The sequence below is a fragment of the Natator depressus genome, chromosome 1, assembly GCF_965152275.1.
Source record: "Natator depressus isolate rNatDep1 chromosome 1, rNatDep2.hap1, whole genome shotgun sequence".
Taxonomy (NCBI): Eukaryota; Metazoa; Chordata; order Testudines; family Cheloniidae; genus Natator; species Natator depressus.
Genome location: NC_134234.1, coordinates 94,815,274 through 94,836,191, shown reverse-complemented (window position 1 = coordinate 94,836,191; position 20,918 = coordinate 94,815,274). Strand labels below are relative to the sequence as shown.

General features: G+C 42.5%; 1 protein-coding gene across 3 annotated transcripts in view; it reads right to left on the bottom strand.

Annotated features, from left to right (window-relative positions):
• The window catches only part of GPC6 (glypican 6), a 1,139,050-nt gene that overhangs the window by 91,596 nt on the left and 1,026,536 nt on the right, over positions 1-20,918 (bottom strand). For all 3 annotated transcript variants that reach the window (XM_074962546.1, XM_074962556.1, XM_074962564.1), the window contains one exon: positions 982-1,112. In XM_074962546.1, the coding sequence (XP_074818647.1) occupies positions 982-1,112 (131 nt within the window). The remainder of the gene's footprint in view (positions 1-981; positions 1,113-20,918) is intronic.

Below are 20,918 nucleotides of genomic sequence, written 5' to 3'. Positions count from 1 at the left end.
TGCAATGGTTATTGCTTTTTCTAGTGTAAGTTGTGGTTCTAGAAGTAAACATTCTCTTACACGAAGCATGGTTGTTTTCTCAAGGAGCTGGTCTCTAATCATCTCATCTGCCATATTCCCAAAGTCACAAGTTACAATCAGACTCCTCAGGGAAGCAATATACTGCATTTTTGTCTCCGCTGGTTTCTGCTCACGCTGGTGAAATCTGTAGTGATTAGCTACTACATTCACTTTTGGTACAAAAAAGTTATTTAATGCAGTGAGTGCAGTCTCATATTTATCGTCTGCAATGGGAAAAGTGTAAAATATACGCTGCCCTTCTGCTCCAAGGCAGTAGATTAGCAAAGCACACTTTCTTACTTCAGAAATCTCTGTAGCACTGATTGCAAGCAGATAAGTCTCAAACATATGGATCCAGGCAGTAAAAGCAATTAGAGGCTCACCTGGGCTTTGTAGAAAGGGTGCAGGTGGGTTCAGAGGCAGAAGATCCCATCCTCATCGCCAAAACGTTATAGTAGCCAGGCAAGGTACTAACAAACTTCAACAGGACTTTATTTTTTAAACTGGAAATCTCTTTTCCAAGCTGCTGCTGCACCCTCAGTAGCTCTCCCACAGCCTCTTCAACTCCTCCCCGCTCCTTCCTATTTCCTGTCCTTTCAGACTCCCAATTCTAATAATTACAAGCAACATCTAAACACCACAACTATTCAACATTCTTTGTCTGTCGTAAACCTTTTAGCAGCCAATAATATGTAGCTAATTGAATGGTACTTTTTGCAATGCCATCCTTGCTTGAAAGAAATCTATAGAGTTTTTAACAAGGTGAGATAGTTAGAGTGGGCCAGGTGCACTCAAAGACAAGAGACTATAATTTTGAGTAGCATGGTCAAACCTTCATAGACAGAGGATAGCACTCAGCGGTTGCTATTTTCCCCCTGGCTGCAACATTCAAGAGCGGATAATAAGTGACTTGCACAGTACCTTTGCTGACACCTGCATACTGTTCTCTTGCATGTTCATGATGGCTTCAGAAATCTTGACATCAATAGGATCCATGACTGATTCAATGTTGAATGGTCCCTCTAATCTCTCTGCTACCAAGAGCATAGCATCTGTTAAAACACAAAGGATCCATTCCCTTAAAAAAAAAGAGTACTTAGAGAGCACAAAAAAACCCTAATGTTATACTGCTCAGCTTGCCGTGCCAGAGCTGGGAATATCCAAATGCTCCTGGCCTGGTTCAGTATTCTGCAGATGTGTGTCAGGGGGACATAAGAGACTTTAACATAATGGAAACTTTCTCTACAGATGTAATCTCCTGATTATCATAACTACCTAACAACCACCACCACCACCAAAGTAACAGAGATTGTAAAAGTTATATTAATAACAGCTGCCATAGCATCATCAATCTGAGGAGAAAACTTCTTCATATACAGATTGTATCTCAACATTCTGAAACAGATTTGTTCTCTAGACTATGTAATCTTATGCATCAGAAAAAGCAGGTGGATTGAAATGAACCCTTGGGTATATTTCTAGAGCTTGCACAAGATGAAAACTTGGATATAATATATCAGGATCTTCTAATTAAAACAGCTGTTCTTTCTGACCCCAATGATCCATTTTTTTGCAGACTAACAGAGGATAAATATTGGATTTCTGCCACAATAAATAGGTATAAACCAGGTTTTCCCCTCTATGTATTTTCAAAATGCAGCTAAATATTGTCTGCAGAAAGATATATTGTTTGCAACTTCTGTGATTTACACAACCTATTATATCTAATTACATGGAAGTCACTCTGTATCATTTTATCTAGTGGGTTCTTTGATGAATAAAAATGAGTACCAGTAAATAAATTAACAACAATTAAAATGTTATAATACATAATACAAAAAGCTTAAATGACTATTTATGCATTCATAGCTACATAATATAAATGCAGTGCATTCATAGCACTGCATTTATATTCGTGCTAGCCACATAATAAACTGTAACTCCATCATGTAATAAATTGTATTGATCATACACCTTTGACCCTCTCATACATACTCTGCTTGCTGATCCACCACCCTACACATATTTTAACATTCCAGACTTGTAAATAGCTTCAAACAGCATCCATTTATTAAAAACAAAAAACAACCTTCAAGAGAAAAATATCCTTCTTTCTCCCCAAAATCGTAAAATTTCCTCCAAAATTTATTCTGGACTGAGGTCCAGAAATGGCATTATTCAAGTCCTGCTGCCTATTTAAAGTCTAATATCTTGCATTCCTTTAAGGCTGCCAGTGGGACACATAGCACTTGTTTCTAAGCCTGGGAGGTCCTGAGATATTAGACATACAATTTACAGCACAGAAAATAGTACTTTGGGTAATGTTGTTTTACTTTGTTATTTACAATGGCTCTTTTCCTCTAACTCTCATACACTTGGACACATAGTAAAAAGAGGTTCTGACTTTATTGACAGAGGAATAAAAAACCCAGTCCTAATATACATTTTAAAAAATCTTTTAAAGATTTCTACAGTAAATTTTGCACACTATATTTGGTATATACAGAAAACATGATAGTGTGGTTTGCTGTAAAAGTTTTTATAAGCATAAATTTGTGATGACATGCATAAATCATTTGTGGCTACACAATTTGTGAATAATATGGTCAGACCAAACTCTTGCTGATAAAACCTTTATTACATAAAATCAGCTGCGGCATGTGTATGCATGCACACTCACACCCACACACAGAATCGGTTTTGTTTTACACAATATACATAGGAGGGTGACTCCCCATCACAAGCTCAAGTAAAGGCTGATGGTGTACTGTGTATATCTAATTTGGTCTTTTTTTCAAAATCTTCTTTGTTTATTTGCTTTCCACATGGTACAGGACTTCATAAACAGCTGGCTTCTAGCTGCATGACAAGTGGATCACAAAGTACAGTGTAGTTAATTAATTCTGTTATCATGTGTTTGTTAGAAATGCCTGGAGCAAAAACATTACTAATATTTCACAGTTCACATCACCTGTGCAAAGGCAGAGTAAATGGGCTGTGAGCAGTGTGTGTAGAGAACACAATACAACTGGTGTGCACAGTGCTGATAATAACTACAGCTCATGGCTTGCAGGCGGCCCCAAGCAGGAGTTAGGTAACTGAATGATGCATCTAGCAGCACCTACAGCCTCCCTAAGACCCCCACTGTATGGTCCCAGGGAGAGAGTTGCCATGGAGCAATGCTGGGGCCTGCTGAGCACCTCCTGAGAGTCTCTCTGTTCCCTGTTGCCCATTCTCAGACGGACCCTAGCAGACAGGGGTACACAGACATCTTCCCGGGGAGTACATCAACTCATCTAGATATTTGCCTAGTTTTACAACAGGCTCCATAAAAACACTAGTGAAGTCAGTACAAACTCAATTTCATACAGACAATGACTTGTTTATATTGCTGTATATATTATACACTGAAATGTAAGTATAATATTTATATTCCAATTGATATATTTTATAATTATATGATAAAAATGAGAAAGTAAGCAACTTTTCAGTAATAGTGTGCTGTTATTTTGTATTTTTAGGTCTGATTTTGTAAGCAAGTAGTTTTTAAGTGAGGTGAAACTTGGGGTACACAAGAGAAATCTGACTCCTGAAAGGGGTACAGTAGTCTGGAAAGGTGGAAAGCCACTGCCCTAGCAAATCACCTGTGATTCAGGCTGTGCACTGCCATTAGACGGGACTGCCCTACAAGTCAGAAACTAATGTAGGAATTTATTTTGTTTTGTTATTTCACTCCCAGAACACTTTTACTTTTATGGGTGCTGTTATTAAAAGAAACAGAGGACAAAGCTATGTTCTTAAAATGATTTATCTGATTTAAGAATTCAGAAGCTTACATATGAATTCCAAGATAAGTTAATGTTTAGACTGTGTACATTTCCAAGCTCAGTGTATGGATTTATAATTTAAATAGACATGAGTCTACATATCTTTCCTAAGAACTACAACAGCCCATCATCTTTTTCAATTATCTTTACAATGAAAGTGACATTTTCCAGTTTATGTTAATTTCCTTCAGTGCAGACTTCCAGATAACTGGTAAATCATGGGCTGATTTTCCTTCTCTTGAAAAAAAAGGGGCAGGATTAAGAACACTGATTTCTGGCCCCACAGTATGCCAACATTTTTATGGCTGATTTAGAACAACGCTTCCTCAGCTCTCGTCCCCTAACGCCCCTACTCTACTTGCGCTATATTGATGATATCTTCATCATCTGGACCCATGGAAAAGAAGCCCTTGAGGAATTCCACCATGATTTCAACAATTTCCATCCCACCATCAACCTCAGCCTGGTCCAGTCCACACAAGAGATCCACTTCCTGGACACTACAGTGCTAATAAACAATGGTCACATAAACACCACCCTATATCGGAAACCTACTGACCGCTATTCCTACCTACATGCCTCCAGCTTTCACCCTGACCACACCACACGATCCATCGTCTACAGCCAAGCTCTGCGATACAACCGCATTTGCTCCAATCCCTCAGACAGAGACAAACACCTACAAGATCTCTATCAAGCATTCTTACAACTACAATACCCACCTGCAGAAGTGAAGAAACAGATTGATAGAGCCAGAAGAGTTCCCAGAAGTCACCTACTACAGGACAGGCCTAACAAAGAAAATAACAGAACGTCACTAGCCGTCACCTTCAGCCCCCAACTAAAACCCCTCCAACGCATTATTAAGGATCTACAACCTATCCTGAAGGATGACCCAACACTCTCACAAATCTTGGGAGACAGGCCAGTCCTTGCCTACATACAGCCCCCCAACCTGAAGCAAATACTCACTAACAACCACATACCACACAACAGAACCACTAACCCAGGAACCCATCCTTGCAACAAAGCCCGTTGCCAACTGTGCCCACATATCTATTCAGGGGAGACCATCACAGGGCCTAATAACATCAGCCACACTATCAGAGGCTCGTTCACCTGCACATCCACCAATGTGATATATGCCATCATGTGACAGCAATGCCCCTGTGCCATGTACATTGGTCAAACTGGACAGTCTCTACGTAAAAGAATAAATGGACACAAATCAGATGTCAAGAATTATAACATTCATAAACCAGTCGGAGAACTTCAATCTCTCTGGCCACGTGATTACAGACATGAAGGTCGCTATCTTAGAACAAAAAAACTTCAAATCCAGACTCCAGCAAGAAACTGCTGAATTGGAATTCATTTGCAAATTGGATACTATTAATTTAGGCTTAAATAGAGACTGGGAGTGGCTAAGTCATTATGCAAGGTAGCCTATTTCCTCTTGTTTTTTCCCACCCCCCTCCCCCTCAGACGTTCTGGTTAAACTTGGATTTATGCTGGAAATGGCCCACCTTGATTATCATACACATTGTAAGGAGAGTGGTCAGTTTGGATGAGCTATTACCAGCAGGAGAGTGAGTTTGTGTGTGTGGGGGGTGAGAAAACCTGGATTTGTGCTGGAAATGGCCCACCTTGATTGTAGGGAGAGTGGTCACTTTGGATGAGCTATTACCAGCAGGAGAGTGAGTTTGTGTGTGTATGGGGGTGGGGGGGTGAGAAAACCTGGATTTGTGCTGGAAATGGCCCACCTTGATTGTAGGGAGAGTGGTCACTTTGGATGAGCTATTACCAGCAGGAGAGTGAGTTTGTGTGTGTGGTTTTTGGAAAAAAAGGGGAGGGTGTGAGAAAACCTGGATTTGAAATGGCCCAACTTGATCATCATAGACATTGTAAAGAGAGTGGTCACTTTGGATGGGCTATTACCAGCAGGAGAGTGAGTTTGTGTGGGGGGGGGGCGGAGGGTGAGAAAACCTGGATTTGTGCTGGAAATGGCCCAACTTGATTATCATACACATTGTAAGGAGAGTGATCACTTTAGATAAGCTATTACCAGCAGGAGAGTGGGGTGGGAGGAGGTATTGTTTCATGGTCTCTGTGTATATAATGTCTTCTGCAGTTTCCACAGTATGCATCCGATGAAGTGAGCTGTAGCTCACGAAAGCTTATGCTCAAATAAATTGGTTAGTCTCTAAAGTGCCACAAGTACTCCTTTTCTTTTTGACATACTCTAATGTTTTTTTTTATATATATGCTTTTATATATATCAAATATCAAAATAAAAAGCTACAGCTGTCATAAATATAGAGGGAAGGGTAACAACCTTCCTGTATACAGTACTATAAAATTCCTCCTGGCCAGAGGCACAATATCCTTTTACCTCTAAAGGTTGAAGCAGCTCAGGTAACCTGGCTGGCACCTGACCAAAAGGACCAATAAGGGAACCCTGACATGGTGGGAGCGGTGGGATTATTTTGAACCAGAGATCATTTTGAACCGAAAGCACAGTCGGATTTTAAAAGGACAATTCCCCCCCCCCCACTTTTGGCTGCTTGGAAGCAGGATTTTTAGCTGCGAGCAGCTGGAGTTTTTTTCCTCTGCCTCAGGGCAGAGGGGTTAAGTTACAGCAGCAAGGAAATTCACAAGCAGGGTTGTTGTTCTTTTTCTTTTCTTTCTAGCTCCCGGGTAAGCTAGGTAAGCAGGAGCTAGGATGACGAAATGCAATATCCAACAGCAACTAGAATTAGCTAAATTTAAAGCTGAAGAAAAACAAAAAGAACATGATAGACATAGGAAAGAGGCGCAACACTTGGAGGTGGAGGGGCAACGCTTGGAAGCGGAGTTAGCTCTGAAGCGCTTAGATCTGAAAAAGGCTAAGCTGAATCTACCAGCTAACCCTACCAATCCTTCTCTGGGTGCTCCCCACTCAAGAAAATTTCCCACCTACAAGGCAGGTGATGACACCAAGGCCTTCTTAGAAAATTTCGAAAGGGCCTGACTTGGGTACAGCATCTCTACAGACAAGTACATGGTAGAGCTGAGGCCTTAGCTCAGTGGACCCTTAGCAGAGGTGGCATCTGAAATGCCTAAAAAACAAATGAACAGCTACAAACTTTTTAAAAACAAGGCCAGAATTAGAATCGGGCTACCACCCGAGCATGCCCGTCGGCGGTTCAGAGCCCTAAGGTGGAAACCAGACGTGCCATTTACCTGACACGCCTACCACATTGTGAAAAATTGGGATGCCTGGATATCAGGAGCAACTGTTAAATCTCCGGAAGAGTTGCCCTTCCTAATGCAAATGGAGCAGTTCCTAGAGAGTGTTCCAGAGGAAATAAAAAGGTACATCCTAGAAGGGAAGCCCGAAACTGTAATCGAGGCGGGGGACATTGGAGCCAAATGGATGGAGGTGGCAGAAAAAACAACAACTGGTAGCAGTTGGAGTGAATATCAGAAGGGGCAACCTGAAAGAAAACCCTAACACCGGGGGCAACCCAAGGCCCCAACTACATTCCAAGGAAAACCCCAAATACCTTATCGTCCCACCACACCCATCTCCAGCAACCAGCCTTGCCCTAGTGACCAGTCAGCTGGGCGATCTTTTAAATGTAATGAGCTGGGGCATGGGAAGACCAACTGCCCCAAGAACCCCAACAGACTGCAGTTCATTACACCAGAATCACACCAAAGGTCCTCAGGCCCAGATGCCTCTCAGGTACCCTCAGAGCAAAGGGAAATTGTGAGTGTGGGCGGAAAGAAGGTTACAGCGTGACGGGACACTGGAGTACAAGTGTCAGCTATCTACCAGTCCTTATTGGACCCGAAGTTCATCAACCCAGAGGCCCAAGTGACAATTCAACCCTTCATGTCAAACTCTTTAAACTTGCCTACAGCCAAGTTGCCTGTCCAGTACAAGGGCTGGTCAGGAACGTGGACTTTTGCAGTCTACGATGATTATCCCCATTCCCATGCTGCTGGGGGAAGACTTGGCCAACCAGGTGAAGCTAGCCAAGGGGGTCACATGCATGGTCACATGCAGCCAGGCTAAGCAAGCTATCACACCTGAGACTTCAACAAGGACCCAGTCTGTGTTACCAGAGACCCAGACTGAGGGGGTAGAACCGGACCCCATGCCAACGTCTGCGACAGTAATAGTGGATCCAATCATGGAGACCAGGCCAGAGCCTAAAATACCACATAGTGCACCAGCTTGAAAGTGGTTCACAGTCAACGGAAACAGCCCCATCACCTACATTGCTTCCAGAGGAACCAAGCCCAAGTCCACAATTCAATGAGGAACTGATGTTTCCAGCATCAAGGGAACAGTTCAAGGCCAAGCAAAAAGCAAATAAAAGTCTCCAGAGAGCTTGGACGGCGGGACGGAGCAACCCACCGCCTCTCAGGTCTTCTAATCGATCCAGGTTTGTTGTAAAAAGAGGACTTTTATACAAAAGAACTCTTTCTGGTGAACACCAGGAAAACTGCATCCTCAAAGACAGTTGTTAGTTCCAACTAAGAACCGGGTAAAGCTCTTGAGCTTAGCCCATGATCATCCTAGAGGCCATGCTGGGCTGAACAGAACCAAAAACCATTTGGGGAAGTCCTTCCACTCGGAGGGAATGGAAAAGAATGTTTCTGCCTATGTCCGGTCTTGTGAGGTATGCCAAAAAGTGGAAAAACCTCAAGACCAGGTCAAAGTCCCTCTCTAGCCACTCCCCATAATTGACGTTCCATTTCAGCAAGTAGCTATGGATATTCTGGTCCTTTTCCAAAAAAGACACCCAGAGGAAAGCAGTACATACTGACTTTCATGGATTTTGTCACCTGATGGCCGGAAGCAGTAGCTCTAAGCAACACCAGGGCTAAAAGTGTGTGCCAGGCATTAACAGACATTTTTGCTAGGGTAGGCTGGCCCTCCAACATCCTTACAGATTTGAAAACTAATTTCCTGGCAAAAACCATAAAAAGCCTTTAAAAAGCTCTTGGGGTGAATCACTTGGTTGCCACTCCTTACCACCATCAAACAAATGGCCTGGTGGAAAAGTTTAAGAAAACTTTGGGGGCCATGATCCATAAATTCGTAAATGATTGGGACCTAGTGTTGCAGCAGTTGCTCTTTGCCTACAGAGCTGTACCACATCCCAGTTTAGGGTTTTCACCATTTGAACTTGTATATGGCCACGAGGTTAAGGGGCCACTACAGTTGGTGAAACAGCAATGGGAGGGTTTTACGCCTTCTCTAGGAATTAACGTTCTGGACTTCGTAAGCAACCTACAAAACACCCTCTGAGACTCTTTAGCCCTTGCTAGAGAAAACCTAAAAGCTGCTCAGGAAGAGCAAAAAGCCTGGTATGATAAATATGCCAGAGAGCGTTCCTTCAAAGAAGGGGACCAGGTCATGGTCTTGAAGGCACTCCAGGCCCATAAAATAAAAGCATCGTGGGAAGGGCCATTCATGGTCCAAGTGCTCCTGGGAGCTGTTAATTATCTCATAGCATTTCCCACTTTAACCCTAAAGCCTAAGGTGTACCATGTTAATTCTCTAAAGCCCTTTTATTCCAGAGAATACATGTTGGTCAGTTTACAGCCCAGGAAGGAGATGACGCTAAGTAACCTGAAGGGTGTCTACTATGAAAAAAAAAAAGTGACGGTGACGTGGAAGAGGTATACCTCTCAATGACCCTTGGACGTATACAATGCCAGCAGATCAAGGAGCTGTGCAATAGCTTCGTGCCGATGTTCTCAGCCACCCCAGGATGGGCCGAATGGGCATACCACGCCATTGACACAGGTAATGCTCATCCAATTAAAGCCCAACCTTACCGGGTGTCTCCTCAAGATAAAACTGCTATAGAATGGAATATCCAGGATATGCTACAGATGGGTGTAATCTGCCCCTCTGGCAGTGCATGGGCATCTCCAGTGGTTCTAGTTCCCAAACCAGGTGGGGAGATACACTTTTGCATGGACTACCGTAAACTAAATGCAGTAACTCGCCCAGACAACTATCCAATGCCACTCACAAGTGAGCTCTTGGAGAAACTGAGACATGCCCAGTTCATCTCTACCTTAAACTTAACCAAGGGGTACTGGCAAGTACCGCTGGATGAATCTGCCAAGGAAAGGTCAGCCTTCATCACCCATGTAGGGCTGTATGAACTTAATATGCTCCCTTTCGGGCTGCGAAATGCACCTGCCACCTTCCAAAAACTTGTAGATGGTCTCCTAGCAGGATTGGGAGAATATGCAGCCACCTACCTTGATGATGTGGCCATATTTTTGGATTCCTGGGCGGAACACCTGGAACATCTACAAAAAGTCTTTGAGCACATAAGGGAGGCAGGACTAACTGTTAAGGCTAAGAAGTGTCAAATAGGCCTAAACAGAGTGACTTACCTTGAACACCAGGGGGGTTAAGGAACTATCAACCCCGTACAGACCAAAGGGGATGCTATCCGAAAGTGGCCTGTCCCATAGTCAAAGAAACAGGTCCATTCCTTCTTAGGCTTTGCCAGATATTACAGGCAATTTGTACTGCACTACAGCCAAATCACCGCCCCACTAACAGACCTAACCAAAAAAATCCAGCCAAATGCAGTTCAGTGAACTGAAAAGTGTCAGAAGGCCTTTAACCAGCTTAAAGCGACACTCATGTCTGACCCTGTGCTAAGGGCCCCAGACTTTGACAAACCGTTCCTAGTCACCACCACCTAGTCCTTCCGAGCGTGGTGTGGGAGCAGTTTTAATGCAGGAAGGACCGGATCAAAAATTCCATCCTGTCATGTTTCTCAGCAAGAAACTATCTGAGAGGGAAAACCACTGGTCAATCATCAAAAAGAAATGCTATGCCATTGTGTACGTGCTGGAAAAGCTACGCCCATACGTTTGGGGATGGCGTTTCCAACTACAAACCGACCATGCTGCATTGAAGTGGCTTCACACCGTCAAGAACAATAACAAAAAACTTCTTCGGTGGAGTTTAGCTCTCCAAAATTTTAATTTTAAAATACAACACATTTTGGGAGCTTCTAACCAAGTGGCTGATGCACTCTCCTGTAAAAGTTTCCCCAAATCAACTGGTTAAAATCGTCCTTACAATGTAAAAAATACTGTTAGTTTTTATATAGTCAGTAGTATATCTAAAGGTACATGTGTCTTATTAACTCTGTTTTCTCCTAGAGCTCCAGAAAGGAATCACAGCCAGTGTGAAACCGGCTGTCCAACACTATCTGTGATTTGGGGGGCGTGTCATAAATATAAAGGGAAGGGTAACAACCTTCCTGTATACAGTACTATAAAATCCCTCCTGGCCAGAGGCACAATATCCTTTTACCTGTAAAGGGTTAAGAAGCTCAGGTAACCTGGCTGGCACCTGACCAAAAGGACCAATAAGGGAACCCTGACAACTGCATATTACTATTATTTAGTAATTTTATTACTTAGCTTAATAGAGAGTTGGTTAACTGTCAACTTGATTACAATCTCTAAGTACCTACATGGGAAACAAATATTTAATAGTGGGCTCTTCAATCTAGCAGACAAAGGTGTAATATACGCCAATGGCTGGAAGCTGAAACAAATTGAGGCTAGAAATAAGGCCTGAATTTTGAACAATGATTAACCATTGGAACGATTTATTAAGGGTCCTGGTGGATCACCAATTTTTTTAAAACCAAGATTGGAAGTTTTTCTAAAACATATGGTCTAGGAATTATTCTGGGGAAATTCTATGGCAGGAGGTCAATCTAAATGATCACAGTGGCTCTTTCTGGCCTTGAACTCTATGAATTACAGAACACCTATGAAAAGGATTATGAGTTCCAATGCTCCCTGTACTCCGGCACTTGTGAAAAGAGGGAGTTTTGCTTCCAAAATGCTTTGTTCCCTCTTCATTTCTTGTTTCAACACTGCAATTGAAGGGGATGCAATTGCAGCATTGGTAGATATACTCAGGCTAGCAGTGCTAAAAATAGCAGAGTAGATGCGACGGTGTGGACTTCCGTGCAGTTGCACAAGTCCACCTAGCACCCTGGGGGCCTACTTGCACTGCTGAAGCCCACGCTGCTGCATCTACACCATTATCTTTAGCAATGCTAGCACGGCGATGTCTACCCAAGCTCCAGGCACACCTCGGACTGCAATGTACCCCCACTGTATGGTTTGGATTAGTTGGCTTCTGGGGATGGGACTAACTTGATTGTGCCCTGTGGCATTCTTCCCCCACACCTTCACCTCTGCTTCTCTTCTATTGGTAAACTAACATTGGTTCCCTACTGCAGCCTAGTGTCCCTCTTCCTCAGAGGGAGTTCTAGGAGTAGGCAGTGTGATGCATTCCCTGGAAGCACAGCTTCTCCTGGGAGACAGCGGCTGGAGAGTGCTGAGAGCCAGCATTCTCCACAAATCTTAGGGTTTTGCCGGTTTCTGGAGAAGAAGGATCTGATGCAAAGCCCACTGTAGCAGAGTGTGGCAGGCCCCCTTGGCTCCTGCCTCTGCTAAGTCCACAAAGTCACTCTGAGACCCTTGGGTTAGTATCCACTGGTGCAGTTTATTCACAGGCTTGTTCCCACCACCATTTCACCCTTTACTGTCTGCAGGCAGGAGGGAAGAGCTACCTCCCTGCTTCTACTCCTTGCCTTTTCCCTTTCTTTCTGCTCTTCCCTGGCTTCCTTCCCCTGAGGCTTTTATACAGCCCAGGCTAATTAGGCAGCAGCTGTGTCTGCTTCCCCAATTAGGGCCAGGTTATCTCCAGCCAGCTCTAATTTATTCCCCTAATTGGGAGCTGGTATGACAGAGGGCTGAATTAGCAACCGTTTGCCCAGCACCCTGTCACACCCACCGAAGTTGTATCAGGCTCTACTTTCTCTTCTGGTTCTGCTACAATTCTTGATCCATCAATAGAATAGTACCAGGAAAACTCTATGAGAGGAACTCTGTGAAGTTTCTATTCCTCTACCCAGGTACTTCCCTTGTTTATGGCCCTATACACACTGACTGGCACTATTAAATACCTTTCTAGCAATTAGCTTAAAAGAAATATACAGTGTTTGTCCACATATTGCAATGTGAACTAACATAACAATCGATACTATTTGGGAAATTTCAAAAGCACCTGAGAGTTTGTATGTGTGAACTGGGAAGGGAAGGGTGGGGAGCCAGCTGTGAACAGAGTGTGTCACTGATTGTAAATGTATCTTGACCTTGAGAGTGGAACAGCAGTTAGGGAAAGGGACACAATTGTAAACATAGTGGTCTGCAAAGAAATGCTCACTCTACTGCTCTCCTTCCTTGCAGAGGAAAGATCTGTGCTTGCATTGGCATGTTGTTAAGGATGAAGTGAGCTTTCAAAATCGTTATAATGTTAAATTAATAACAAGTGTGAACATTGGATTTTAGGTACATATTTACTTCTTTTAAGTTAGCAGAAATGCATCCCATAATAGTCTGCCAAAACCTTTTATCACTAGAATAAGATTTACTAACAGGGTTCAAGGAGAGGTGAAAAAGGAAAACTCCACCTCATGTTAAATGAGATGCTAAGAGCTCTTTTTTCAGGAAACCTGAACCAGTGCCAAAGCTTCTGTTTCTCGGAGGGTACACAGTCCATATTTCAAATGGATTATTTATGTGAAAACAACACACTGCTCTCTTTTGGGATGTACATATCTAATTATTAGATTTTTTCTTTGACAATATGATGCAGTTGTGAAAAAAGCAAATATCATTCTAGGATGTATTAACAGGAGTGTTGTAAGTAAGACATAGGAGGTAATTGTCCCACTCCATGCAGCTGGAGTACTGTGTCCAATTCTGGGCACCACACTTTAGGAAAGATGTGGATAAACTGGAGAGAGCCCAGAAGACAGCAACAAATATGATAAAAAGTTTAGAAAACCTGACCTATGAGGAAAGGTTAAAAGATGGGACAGGTTTAATCTTGAGAAAAGATGATGGGTGGAGGGACACCTGATAGTCTTCAAATACGTTAAGAGCTGTTCTAAAGAGGATGGTGATGAATTGTTCTCCATGTCTACTGAAGATAGGTCAAGAAGTAATGGGCTTAATCTGCAGCAAGGAAAATTTAGGTTAGATATTAGGAAAAAAGTTCTAACTAGAAGGGTAGTTACGCTCTGGACTTGGCTTCCATGGGAGGTTGTGGAATCCCAGTTATTGGAGGTTTTTAAGAACAGGGTGGACAAACACCCATCAGGGATGATCTAGGTTTACCTGGTCCTACTTCAGCACAGGGGCTGGACTTGATGGCCTCTCAAGGTCCCTTCCAGCCCTACATTTCTAGGATTCTATGATCAGTTTGGGTTACCAACATCTCTTAGAGTAATATGGTACAGCCAGTGGCTCGCTCTATTGATTCTCAGTCTAGGACACTGTGATCACATTTCAGTTGTCAATGCAGTCACTTCCTCTGTGTCATCCTCACAGTATAAAAATACCTATGGCCAGTCTACACGAGAGCTTGCACCATTATTGAAACACAGGAAGGATGTAGATGCACCAGCAGAGAACTCAATATTAAGCTCACCAAGAGCTATATAGCAAGTACCCTTCATTTGGAACAGGGGGACGCTAACCATTATATTCTTGTATAGAATTGCCCTTGATGATCACGTAGAAGCTACATGGCCGCAGTGGCCCTTCAGCTTAGCATATAGCATTCATTCACTGAAGACCTCATTACCCAAAACAAGAATTTGGAGCTAATGAGTTTTGACACTACTCTGCAAAATCCTGTAAAGTTTGTCCTGGCTCTTTGAGTCACCACTTTATCCCCATGTACTATTATGGATTGATTCCAAGCCCATTGAACAAAGACAAAAGACTCTCACCATCCTAGGATCAGCCCCTGGAGATAGTACTCTTTAGATCTGAATGCTGTGGGGTCAGAGGCAGAATGCTTTCAGTACAGGGTTCTCAATCCTTTAATCTGTTTGTTCCACTGGTCCAACAGAACCTATGTCTATTTAACCTCATAGCATAGAAGAAAGCCAATCTCTTTTCTCGGGCTTTCTGCTTGAGGTTTTTTTGGATTAGATTCAGTCTATTTGCTGTGAGGGTCTGCTTTTTCTGAGTGCCACTGGTCAACAGGTTATGTACTAGTTTTAAGAGAGGATATATTGGTCACATTTTATAAATTAAAGATAGATAATAAGTAGCCACTTTCCTTCATCCATATGCTGTCAGATGAAAAAACTTGGTGGGGGTGGGGTTTAAATCAGGTAGCACATGACTAGGGAAATAACTTGCAAACTAATAAATAAGGCAACATTTAAAAACTTCAGCAGTAAATTGTGTTCCCTTCTCAGAAAATGAACCTCTGGGTTCTGTAAGACTCTTTATTTTCAGCTCATGCTAATTAGCAGACATGAGTAAAGGATTTGCTTTTTGATTTTGAAGTCAGACATGCATCCCTTATGCTCTTCAGCCAAATGACTTGCAAAAGGAGGAACTGTCAATAACATTAAAGAGTTAACTTGTTTCCTACCCCATTCTGTAATAATAGCGAGTTTTCCATCAGTCATTTGGATTTGTCTCTCACTCTCTCCTTTAGGTAGAGCAGTTCAAGAAATCACTTGAATGCCACGTAGAAAACAAGGGGGAAAGATATTGACAGATAGCTGTAGTCTTGTAGTAGTAGAGAGCACAACATGAGTTTTCGACATTTGATAGGCCATTTGGTAAAACATTTTTTTTATTTTTACACAAAAATTAACCATAATAGAAAAGAGTTCCTCTCATACCTTGTCTTTTTATAGCTATTGGAAATTCTAAACCATTTAGTGCTCTGTTACCAAGGGCCCGATTGTGCCGGATCTAAATTCAGGTATGCAAGGAGTAGATGAGGAGGCAAAGACGAAGCACAATAGTAGTTCTCTGACTCAGAGAACTTGTTTGCACTGCCAGACCAGCAGCATCCTCAGATTGTGGCAAAAAGAGAACCCATCTCTGGATGATGCTCAAAGCTAGGCTGAGAAGCTCAGGGACTCAAAGACTACTATTGTGCCTAACCTTTGCTCGCCACCTCCCCACTGTAGGGACTGCTCCTTCCTACTACCTTTGGAGTATGTAAATGGAGCAGAAATACAGGTGTGAACTCCAAAGGGGACACCTCCATAGTGAGGATATGAGGCCAAGGTTCTGTCTAGCCACACTCGAACACCAGCTCACAATGCAGGTGGAATAGGCTTCACTATGCACAGGGATGGAGCAACATGCATATTCTGCCTGAATGCCCAGCATCTGGGAGAGAGATTATGCCCCTGGTGATGTAGCTGTGCACCATGCCTTACTAGGGATGTGCAAAATCTGGGTCTACATAGCAATTATGTAAGGCTTTTTATAACTTCAGTTTTTTTTCTAGGGTAGTCTTCAGGATCTTCAATATCTTTTCGTTTCCCCTGATGACCCTCATGCCGACACACACTGCAGTGTACAAATCTTCCTCTGGCTGAGGAGGAATAGACATGGTGTCTCCCAGAGCTGCTCAACATCTCTTTGAGCATCATCATCACTTGGCCAGAGTCTGAGCATGATGCCGGTGTGATGTTCTCACCCTGGCTGCTCTGGGAGCAAAAGCAAATCTGTCACTGAATTTGAGGGATTATCCTTAAAACTCCATTGGTTTGTGAAGTAGAAAAACTAATTGTATTTCTGCAGCTTCTCAACATTCCAAGCCCTACGCACTAGGACCAAATGCTTCTCACATTTATACCATGTAAATCCAGAGGAACTCAGTTGTAACTGTGCATATGTCTACATCTGAGCCTGGAGATGTGATTCCCAGCTCAGGTGGATATACCTGTGCTAGATCTGCTTGAACTAGCATGCTAAAAATAGCAGTTGCAGCTGGGGTAGCATGGATGGTGGCTGAGGCTAGTTGCCTGCGTCCATGCTCACCTGGACTCCTGGGCACGAACTCCGGCTGCTAGCTGCCAGCACTGCCTGTGCTACTCAGGCTACACGGCGGGCACTGCTGGGAATCATGCCGCCCAGACCAAATGTGGAGTACCCCGGAGAGTAGAATTTAAACTTCCCTCGCATTTTATCACTGGGATTCAGAAAGTCACTGATGTACCAATCTAACATTTTAGCAAGGCTGCCTTTTATAAGTATCCAGTTTGAATTCTCAAATTGAACAGTCAAACCACGATTTGCTATATTCAGAGCTGTTTTATGTGGTCCTCACCTCCCCCCCTCATTTTAAATATACAGCAGAAAAATAGCTGCCTAACAGCTGACAGCACAGGTTCAAGGACAAGAAACAGCTGCACAAAAAAAGCAAAGAAAATGGAAATAAAAAGGAGAAATGACACATAATTACAAATGGAACTCGAGAAACAAATACAGATACGACTGAAAAGCAGACAAAAAAGGAACAGCTGCACAAAGAATAAAGTAAATGGAAAACTAGATTAAAATAAACATGGAATATACTTGAAACTGTTAACAAAAACAAGACCAAGAAAAAATAAAGATGAAAACCAGGAAAAGATGCAAAATGTAGATGTCACCAGATTTGAGGCAAAATCATACTTCTCTTCAGCATTGCATGAGCCTATGAAAATCCTGAAAACATATAATCTACCCTTTCTTGCACACTGTGGAAGTTGGATATCTGATGCTCTGCTGAACAGGATTTCTAAAAACTTTTAGTCACTGAAATTTCGTAGCTGAATGGCACATCATCTTTCATGAAAACACAGTGCACTCCATTCTCCTTGTCTCTCTTGGCTGTATTGTACCACCAAGAAGAGTTTAAACAGTCCCATCATAAGCCACCGAGAATGTACTTTGTGAATCATGAAACTGATTGATACGTGCATGTATACTGCCTGCTATGGCCCTTTATTTAAATTTTTATTGCTGTTTCCTCATATGAATAATTCTTTCATGTCATCGGTGGCTTGGAATGTTCAAATAATTCATACAAGTCCATCTTTCTGACCCTTCTTTGATGAGATATGCTCAAATGGTTAAAGATGGCAAATCACAATGTCAAATCACAATGTAAAATTCTCCTGAATTTACTGTTCATTTTATCTTGCTAGAATCACAGAAATTAGAGCTCAAAAAGACCTTTTCAGATAACTAGCTCATTCCCTTGCCAGTGCAGAATTATTACCTGCCATATATATTCTCCAGCGCTTTGTCCAGTCCAATTTTAAAATGACTCAGATGATGGGGCTTTCACCACCTCCCGTACAAGACTGTTTACATGTTGACTACACCTTTCTGGTAGCAAAATTTTCCAGATATGTAGCATAATTTTTCTGTTGCTTTATTTCACTCCATTACTCCTAAGTATGCCATCTTGTATCATCATAAACAATTCCCCTCCCTGCTTGGTATTTACATCTTTCAAGTACTTGTAGATAATTATCAGACCCTCCCTTAGTCAATGTTTGCCCAGTCTGCACATATTTAGTTCTTAATCTCTTTCCATAAATCAATCCCTCCAGCCCCTTTTGAGTTCTATTGCTGCTCTCTTTATTAGCTCGTGCTCGAGATCATTCGGTTATTGTGGTGCTTAGAACTGATTATAGTTTCTAAATGCAATTGCATTGGGTAGCAGGCTACACTTCTCTAGCGCCCCCTTGGGGAGAGGATGGGTTCTGCTCCTGTCTCAGAATCCAGGACACAGCCTTTTGGCTGTGCTGTTCAAGGTGCAGGCCCTGTTGTGGGGTGAAGTTAACCTAGTTCAAACAAAAAAGTCAATATGCTTCCACAGTCCACAAAAAGCAGAGTCCTAGGCCTTTGGGAAGACCAGAAAAAAAAAAAAAAAGCAGGGAAAGAAAAGTACTGGCACGTCTCCTTTCGGATGTGACGGCGTGGCCAAGGCTCTCAAGCCATTTCCACAGTCAGTAATCCCTGCTTCCAAAGGGCTACTGGGGTCTGAGTTGCAGTCCTGCTCCTTTGCAGGGCAGCTCTGTGCTCAGCAGGGATCCTCCCTTTCAAACAGTTGCCCATCTCCAGGCTTGATGAGCCTCTAAGGGCGTGATGGGCTGAGGCTGATTGTGGCCAGAGGAGCTCTTTAATCCTTTCCTGACTGGAAATGATTATTTACCACTCTGCCAATATTTGTGTTAGCAGCAAATTTTCCCAGCAGTGATTTTATATTTACTTCCAGATCATTGGTGAACATGTTTAATAACATCCCTTAGAACTGATCCCTGCAGAACCACAATTTCCTATCCTACAAACTTTCTCCCTTCCGTTTAGAGCATCCAGAATGCTGCACCAAGCTCGTCATCTTTTTCTAGCCACTTCAAACATGTCTCCATTCCCCTTTCTTGTATCCCTGCACTGGCTCCCCCTCTTTCATGCATTAAATTCAAGTTACCCTTCCCATTCAACAAATCCAACCCCGCCCACATGTCTATCATGTCTTCTGTCCCCTAAAGCCTCTCTTGATTTGTCTCCTACTTCCAGTACTGTCATCATATTTACTTACGTGAAGGCATTATTTCACCTAGACAAAACTAATCAACTACATCTTAATTTATCAACGCAGTGTTCCTTTAACATTCTAACAGGTCTGTTATCCCATAGGGGCCTGATCCAAAGCCCACTGAAGGCAATGGAAAGTCTCAAAGACTTAATGGGCTCTGCATCAGATCCTAGATACTTTTTTATTCGTATTTATTTTAATAGACACTGTGATTGGATTTACCAGGAAGCAATAGCCAGAATGGCTATTTCCCCTCCCCCTCTTAAGATTGGTTCCATATTTGCCTTTTTTCAGTCCTCAGTACCTGTGATACACATCGTCTAGACCTACTGGCTTTTCCAAGTTCAGGTTTTCCAAGCAATTTCTCTTTCTTTCTTTAATTAAAAGCTAAATGGACAAATGAATCATTACTTCTTAAGGCCAGATATTGCCATCCTTATTCACTCTCGTAGTACCTTACTCTGTGAGCAAAGCAATTGAGTTCAATGGGGCTATTATCTTAATAAGCTGTTTAGTGTAAGACTGGCAGAATCTGGTACTCATTATTTATACCTTTTTTCTAAATTACTTTTTATTACAAACTGATTTTATAACGCAAACATGTATCTCAGCAATGTTTAGATCCACCACTAATTTAACTGCTCTTTAATAGGTCCACTTTCTTCTTAGTATTTCTTTCTCCCTAAATATATGTAATATACCTGATTATTTTCCATTAATCCCTTTGGCTACCATTAACTGATTCTACTTTTTTGGGATTCCTTTTTTTGTTCCCAGAAAACTGTTACTGGTTTTGAATATTACTGTTTGTTTCTAATACAGGTTTTTTTTTTTTTTTACTCTCAGAGTTGCTTGGATGCTTCTTTTTCCTAGTATGTTTTTTTTTCCAGAGAAATAATCTATTTCACCTTAATAATACTATCTTTTAGAATACTCCAGTTCTCTCTCCCTTGCACTCATGGATCTTAATCCTTCCCCCCACTGCAGCATTCTCATATTTACTCACTGTTTGTTTTCCTACAATCTAATACCTACGTACTGCTGTGTTCCATGAATCCGTTCCTAACAAAGCTAAATTCAAGCAGCTCATGGCCACTGGTACCTAGATCAGTGGTTCCCAAACTTGTTCCGCCACTTGTGCAGGGAAAGCCCCTGGAGGGCCGGGCCGGGCTGTTTACCTGCCGCAGGTTCGGCCGATCGCGGCTCCGAGGGACGTACTGGCCGCTGCTTCCAGCAGCTCCCATTGGCTTGGGGCAGAGAACTGCGGCCAGTGGGAGCCGCGATCGGCCAAACCTGCGGACGCAGCAGGTAAACAAACTGGCCCAGCCAGCCAAGGGCTTTCCCTGCACAAGAGCTGGAAGGAGTTTGGGAACCACTGTCCTAGATCCTTTGTTACTTTCATATTCTAAATCCATTTCTCCCTATTGGTAAGTAATAGATCCAACTGGCTTCTCCATAGGTTAGATCCTCTATTTTCTTGAATAACTCTGCATAACTTAGAACAGTGGCTTGCAATCTTTCCAAACTACTGTATCCCTTTCAGGAGTCTGATTTGTCTT